General features: G+C 39.9%; 1 protein-coding gene across 1 annotated transcript; it reads right to left on the reverse strand.

Moving 5' to 3' along the window:
* Positions 1–1,045: 1,045 nt before the first annotated feature.
* Positions 1,046–6,084, reverse strand: LOC133563760 (boophilin-G2-like). The gene is made up of 6 exons (XM_061918052.1): positions 5,998–6,084; positions 5,130–5,321; positions 3,001–3,177; positions 2,873–2,917; positions 2,718–2,796; positions 1,046–2,634 (listed from the first exon to the last, which is right to left on the reverse strand). Exons 1-6 carry the CDS (start codon positions 6,062–6,064, stop codon positions 2,553–2,555), a joined length of 642 nt encoding a protein of 213 aa, XP_061774036.1. The 5' UTR covers positions 6,065–6,084; the 3' UTR covers positions 1,046–2,552.
* Between the last annotated feature and the right edge of the window lie 1,023 nt (positions 6,085–7,107).

Here is a 7,107-nt window from a genome sequence, read left to right on the forward strand (position 1 = left end):
ATTTTTTAAGTTTTATAAATCCCATTCATCCCAGTAAACTCCTACTTTCATTGATCACTAAACTGTTGAAATGAAAAACCTATATAATGTGCATTATAAATATCATTTTGATTGTTTGTATCTCAAATTGCACATGCAAATTTGACAACAGTTGTAGAGTCAGGAGAGGGGTGCCTTTTGTTATACTAAAATCGACTTGTAAAAACATGTTGCTACTGCGAAAATATTCAGCTCTCACTGGATCGGTTTGCAGCCGAGTGTGAAGCGACCGGAATGAGAATCAGCACCTCCATGTCCGAGTCCATGGTTCTCGCCCGGAAAAGGGTGGAGTGCCATCTCCGGGTTGGGGAGGAGACCCTGCCCCAAGTGGAGGAGTTCAAGTACCTAGGAGTCTTGTTCACGAGTGGGGGAAGAGTGGATCGTGAGATCGACAGGCGGATCGGTGCGGCGTCTTCAGTAATGCGGACGTTGTACCGATCCGTTGTGGTGAAGAAAGAGCTGAGCCGGAAGGCAAAGCTCTCAATTTACCGGTCGATCTACGTTCCCATCCTCACCTATGGTCATGAGCTTTGGGTCATGACCGAAAGGATAAGATCACGGGTACAAGCGGCCCAAATGAGTTTCCTCCGCCGTGTGGCGGGGCTCTCCCTTAGAGATAGGGTGAGAAGCTCTGCCATCCGGGAGGAACTCAGAGTAAAGCCGCTGCTCCTCCACATGGAGAGGAGCCAGATGAGGTGGTTCGGGCATCTGGTCAGGATGCCACCCGAACGCCTCCCTAGGGAGGTGTTTAGGGCACGTCCAACCGGTAGGAGGCCACGGGGAAGACCCAGGACACGTTGGGAAGACTATGTCTCCCGGCTGGCCTGGGAACGCCTCGGGATCCCCCGGGAAGAGCTAGACGAAGTGGCTGGGGAGAGGGAAGTCTGGGTTTCCCTGCTTAGGCTGTTGCCCCCGCGACCCGACCTCGGATAAGCGGAAGAAGATGGATGGATGGATGGATACTGCGAAAATTGATAAAGTGTTTTAAAAAAAGATGACAAGTTGCCACATTTTAATATTTATTCACAAGCATATTTTTCCACCAGCACCGCCCCCAAAGAAAAAAAAATCTAAAAATAAAAAACTTATGCATAAAAATGTGTATTACTGCACACACACTAATTCAGAGTTCACAGACTGCATGTATATGTTATTTCATTAAAATTGGATACATTCAATTTTACATGGCCTGTCTATTAAATTAATGCAAAAGCATACCTCTAACCCACGAGCTCCCAAAACCCATGTTAAAAGATTTTGATGACTTTTATACTAATGTACCGTATTTTCCGGACCATAGGGTGCAGCAGGTTATAAGGCACACTGCCGATGAGTGGGTCTGGTCAGGTCTATTTTCATACAAAAGGCACACCGGATTATAAGGCGCATTAAAAAGGTCATATTATTATTTTCATTTTTTGTAAATTGAAAACACTTCCTTGTGGTCTACATAATATGTAATGGTGGTTCTTTGGTCAAAATGTTGCATGGATTATGTTTTACAGATCATTTTCAAGCCGCTTTCTGACAGACGCTTCAGGATGCACCGTTTTGTAGGCGGTCTTATTTACGTGGCTCACCTTCGGCAGCGCCTTCTCTCCGTCATCTTTGTTGTTGTGGTGTAGCGTGCAAGGACGGGAGTTGAAGAAGTGTCAAAAGATGGAGCTACCTGTTTTAATGACATTCAGACTTTACTTAAATCAATAACGGAACAGCATCTCCTCATCCGTGACTCACTTGTGCAACAACAATGTGTCTCGTAAAAAAACGTCCGTCGGAACTCTCTAATAATTAAAGTTCCTTAGGTGAATAATAAAACTCACTACACCGGTATGTTTTAGCGCTTTCATGGCGAGTTTACGGACAGATATAAGTAAGAACTTTACACTACTTTATATTAGAAATGGCAACAGCGGAGGATGAATGTCCCATAACAAGAAGATAGAGGAAAAAAAAGATGCTTATCGACTACGGCGTCAACATAGACTGCAAAGGCAGACGCGCGCAAAACAGGACTTACGCAGATCCCAAATGCCGGTCAGCAGGTACAAGAAGGTCAGAAAAGTTGCTTTTGCATAATACTGCAAAACAAAACGCCAGATACCTCTTACCTTATACACACACCATGAGAACACTTTTATGTTGAAGCACAGTACAATCCATCAAGCGGTACGACTTCATAGCTTACCAAAGTCGTACTAAAACATTTTTATGGATTTTTGAGCGTTGTGTGCAATGATGTATAATTTTTAATGGAATATATACAATTTTAGTGCTGTTTTCTTGAGTCGAAATAGCTTTGAGGTTGGTAAGCACAACTAAAATGATTTCGTACATTAGGCGCACCGGGTTATAAGGTGCACTGTCAAGTTTTGAGCAAATTAAAGGATTTGAAGTGCGCCTTTTAGTCCGAAAAATATGGTATAAAAAAAACTGTTCAAATTGTTTAAGTATAATAAATGTAAATTGGCTTAAGGGTAAAAACAACAACTTGGTAAAGCAGATGTAAAGGGTTATGCCATTTCTAGACTCTGGCCCCTCAGAGGAGCATCCGGCTGTCCATCTTTACTTTTTGCTGTGGTCTTCTGTTTCTTCCTAAGGAGCACAGTAACATGTTTGAAAATGTTAGTCAGCATGCACTTTGTTCCAAATCCTGTCAAATTTTCGAATGCTCTTACTTTGACTGGACAGTCAGGACGATGACCGTAGTGAAGATGGAAATAATGATGACAGCAAGCAAAACCCCACAGATGATTGCTGTTGAAGAGGATGCCCACCAAGTTAGTCAATCCAATCATCCTAGTTACACTCAGTTAAATCGGTTTCTGTTTACCAATCGGGGTGTCTGGCTCTTCCTCCTCTTCTTCCTCACGGTCATCTGAAAACAGGCCGCATCATTCATAAAAGCAGGTGCCTGAAACACAAATGCAGTCTACGCAAAAAGGAGAGCTCTGCACTCACCATGGACACCAGCACAGGTGGCATTGCAGCTGTCATGGTCAAAAAATCGATTTCCGTTTCCATGGCACCCGGTCCATAAGAATTTTTTGCATTTGTCATGAACAGAATCATAGTAGTATCTCAGAAATCGGCCGCTACATCCACCGCCACTCTTCGTCAAGAGACAAATCGTCGTAGCTGCACGAGGACAAAACACATTTTCAATCAGTCTTCTATGAATGATGCTCACTTGTCTCCTCTAAAAAGTTAAAGTAGCAATGATTGTCACACACACACACTACGTGTGGCAAAATTATTCTCTGCATTTGACCCATCACCCTTGATCTAGGTCAGGGGTAAGGAACCTATGGCTCTAGAGCCAGATGTGGCTCTTTTGATGACTGCATCTGGCTCTCAGATAAATCTTAGCTGACATTGCTTAACGGTAAGTAATGAATAATTCCGCTGGTAATCACAGTGTCAAAAATAACGTTCAAAATATAAAACATTCTCATGCCTTTTAATCCATCCATCCGGTTTCTACCGTACCTGTTCAAGAAGTCGCATTAATGGTAAGAAGTATGTTATCTATTGTTGGTTTGCTTCAGAATAACAATGTTATTAAAAAGAATAAGAGATTTATTATACTCTAAAAATGTTGGTCTTACTTAAAAATGCACTCATTTATTTGTATTCAGTCTTAAAAAAAGTATTATGTGGCTCTCACGGAAATACTTTTTAAAATATTTGGTTTGTATGGCTCTCTTAGCCAAAAAGGTTCCCGACCCCTGATCTAGGTGGAATACTCCAACCTTTATTAGTGGATAGCTGTGCTATTTTTTGATTATATAGTAGAGGCCAAAAGTTTGGACACACCTTCTCATTAAATGTGTTTTCTTTATTTTCATGACTATTTACATTGTAGATTGTCACTGAAGGTATCAAAACTATGAATGAACACATGTGGAGTTATGTACTTAAAAAAAAAGTGAAATAACTGAAAGCATGTTTTGTATTCTAGTTTCTTCAAAATAGCCACCCTTTGCTCTGGTTACTGCTTTACACACTGTTGGCATTCTCTCTATGAGCTTCAAGAGTTAGTCCCCTGAAATGGTTCTCACTTTACAGGTGTGCTTAAAGTTAAAGTACCAATGACTGTCACACACACACTCGGTGTGGTTAAATTATCCTCTGCATTTGACCCGTCTCTTTTTTCACACTCTGGGAAGTGAGGGGAACAGTGAGCAGCAGCGGTGACCACACCCAGGAATAATTTTGGTGATTTAACCCCCAATTCCAACCCTTGATGTTGAGTGCCAAGCAAGAAGGTAATGGCTCCCATTTTTATAGTCTTTGGTATGACTCGGCAGTTTGAACTCACAACCTACCGATCTCAGGGCGGATACTCTAACCACAAGGCCACTGAGCAGGTGAAGCTCATTGAGAGAATGCCAAGGGTGTGCATGAATTGATTAACGTGGACCCCGACTAAAACAAATTGAAAAACTTATTGGGGTGTTACCATTTAGTGGTCAATTGTACGAAATATGTACTGTACTGTGCAATCTACTAATAAAAGTTTCAATCAACCAATCAATCAATGTAAAGCAGTAATCAGAGCAAAGGGTGGATAGTTTGAAGAAACTAGAATATAAAACCTTGTTTTAGGTTATTTCACCTTTTTTTGTCAAGTACATAACTCCACGTGTTTATTCATAGTTTTGATGCCGTCAGTGACATTGCACAATGTAAATAGTCATTAAAATAAAGAAAACGCATTGAATGATGAAGGTGTGTCCAAACTTTTGGCATTTAAATCATACTTTATTTACAAAGCAGATCTCCATTGAAATGGTGTGACCATTGTCTTCATGCTATGTTGTGCTCTAAATAGAGGCATCATGTCTAAACTGAATAGCAGCGACTATCCACCATATTGTTTTTGTTTAATGCATGAGCAGTTTACCTCTCCTGTAGCCAAATAAATATATTAAAATTAATTAAAATTCAACCACAACAATGAACAGTTATTTTAAGACCTCTATCAACATTGAGCATTCATATCTATATGGACATACTTTTGTGTACCTAAGGTTGAGACTGGTAATGATGTGTATACAAATGTTGGTATTCTATTGCAATTATCTTACCGTCTGTGGGGTAGTATCTGTCTACACTGGCCGAGCAGTTCCTCATGCAGTCTTGTTCCCTTAGAAAACGATTGGCATTGCCCCCTGAGCCTTTGTATATGAAGGGATCGCACCTGTTTTCCGTGAAACTGTAGTGCAATGCAATGATGAAGCTGCTTCCGACACCTTCATCCTCCTCCAGTTGACAAAAGTCTGTAGGGTGGTGAAAAGACATCTCATATTAGGCACCAAATGGTGTTGGCTGCACAGGACTGGTGATATCAGCGTGAGCAACCACTACATATTATTGTCATGTCGTCCATGCAGGCTAGAAATGTTTGACTAACTTTATCACCCACTCCCTTTTTTTATGACCCCAATAAAAAACACCAGTTATGGTACGTTTTTTTTCTTTACTTCCTGCATTTCATAGTTTTTCTTTTCGATCAACCTTTATTTTAAAATATATATAATCGAGACTCCAATGAAAAGTCACCCAATGCTAAATGTTTTAATCGCCAGTCTAGCAAGTTGATGTTCAAGACCTTAGACTGTGTTTTAATAGCACATTTGACTCCTCATTCTGTCAGAGCATACTTCAAATAAAAATGTAATCTCTTGAAGAAAATACAAAGAAACCAAAGAGCCACACACTGATAAGTTCAGTGCATTGTATTATTGTTTTGGCGTGGGCGCCATCATGCACTAAAAAGGACTGAAGTCCTCTCACAAGTATGGACGCAAGTTTAAATTAAATCAAAACACAAGCATTGTCAAATATTTAATGAACCCTAACTCCAAGCAGTTTAGCATTTTTATTACCTACAGTTCTTATAGTTACGGATCAATGGAAATAGCTCCACTTCGATTAGAAAATTCATGGACCCACCTGGTATTGCCGAATGGCCAATGTAGAACACAGCAAAGACAATGGCAAAAACTAGTAGGTGCTTCATCGTCCAACTTGTCTCAGAGGTGTCTCTTGACCACTGAGCCAAAGTTGTAAATTACAGCAAGAGCAGGCTGTCAGTACTGATCTTTGGACCCACAATTCCCTTCAACTGACACCAACGTTGATGACAGTAATAGACACCCGCATCCTTAATCATTGTTAGGATAAAACTCATTTATAAGGGTGGGTCCAGACACACAGCAGGTTATATCATTTTTTTTGTGTGTGTATTTTTATTTAGAACTAAAACAAAACAAGTGAATTAAATGGAACACTTCTACTGAATGTTGTGCTATAGAAAAATGCACTTACAGTATCAACAAGTAAAAACAGTAGTAGGTACTGTGAGGGTGTAACAAATACACACATTTGTTCCAAACCAAACGCAGCTGTACAGAACCAACACACATCGGCTCTGTTAGGATTTTCTACTCTGTACCTAATTCAAGTGAAGGACCGGAAAGTGTACACATTTGGGTAATGTGACTAAAAGTGGACTACATTTTGGATGATATTCTTCTTTTTTATTTGAGAATTTTCTTGATTGGAGAACTGCCGGCCAGCATATGATAACAGCATTTCCATGTTGGATGTAAAAAAAAACATTGAACAAGAAAGCTAAACATTTTTACTTTTACTGCAGCGAAAACAAACTGAACCGTGGCTTTAATACCAAGGTACGTATCGAACTGGGATAATTCCGTACCCCTAGTACAGGAGTCGGCAACCCAAAATGTTGAAAGACCACAAATACAAAAAAGTAATCGGTCTGGAGTCACAAAAAAATAAACGTCCTATATAAGTGAATAGTATTGAAGACAACACATGATGTAATTTTCTATATTAGCTATATTACTCGACTATCAAAATTACTTTAAAAGTCCAAATACTGTAAGTATTTTAATGAAGACAACACATGATGTAATTGTCTATATTAGCCGACTATCAAAATTACTTTAAAAGTCTTGTATAAGTGTATAAGGTATAAGGTTCTCATAGTCATTATTATTGTCACCGACGTCCCACTGGGTCATTATTGTCACCGAT

Source organism: Nerophis ophidion, linkage group LG12, assembly GCF_033978795.1.
Source record: "Nerophis ophidion isolate RoL-2023_Sa linkage group LG12, RoL_Noph_v1.0, whole genome shotgun sequence".
NCBI classification, from domain to species: Eukaryota; Metazoa; Chordata; class Actinopteri; order Syngnathiformes; family Syngnathidae; genus Nerophis; species Nerophis ophidion.

Bases quoted from the DNA above. Each gene is read 5' to 3' on its own strand.
- LOC133563760 (XM_061918052.1), bottom strand. From the start codon at position 6,064: ATGAAGCACCTACTAGTTTTTGCCATTGTCTTTGCTGTGTTCTACATT. The intron at 2,797-2,872 runs GTAAACAGAAAC...CCTCTTCAACAG, and splicing joins AGAGCCAGACACCCCGATTG to CAATCATCTGTGGGGTTTTG. The intron at 2,635-2,717 runs GTAAGAGCATTC...TGTGCTCCTTAG, and splicing joins GTCCTGACTGTCCAGTCAAA to GAAGAAACAGAAGACCACAG.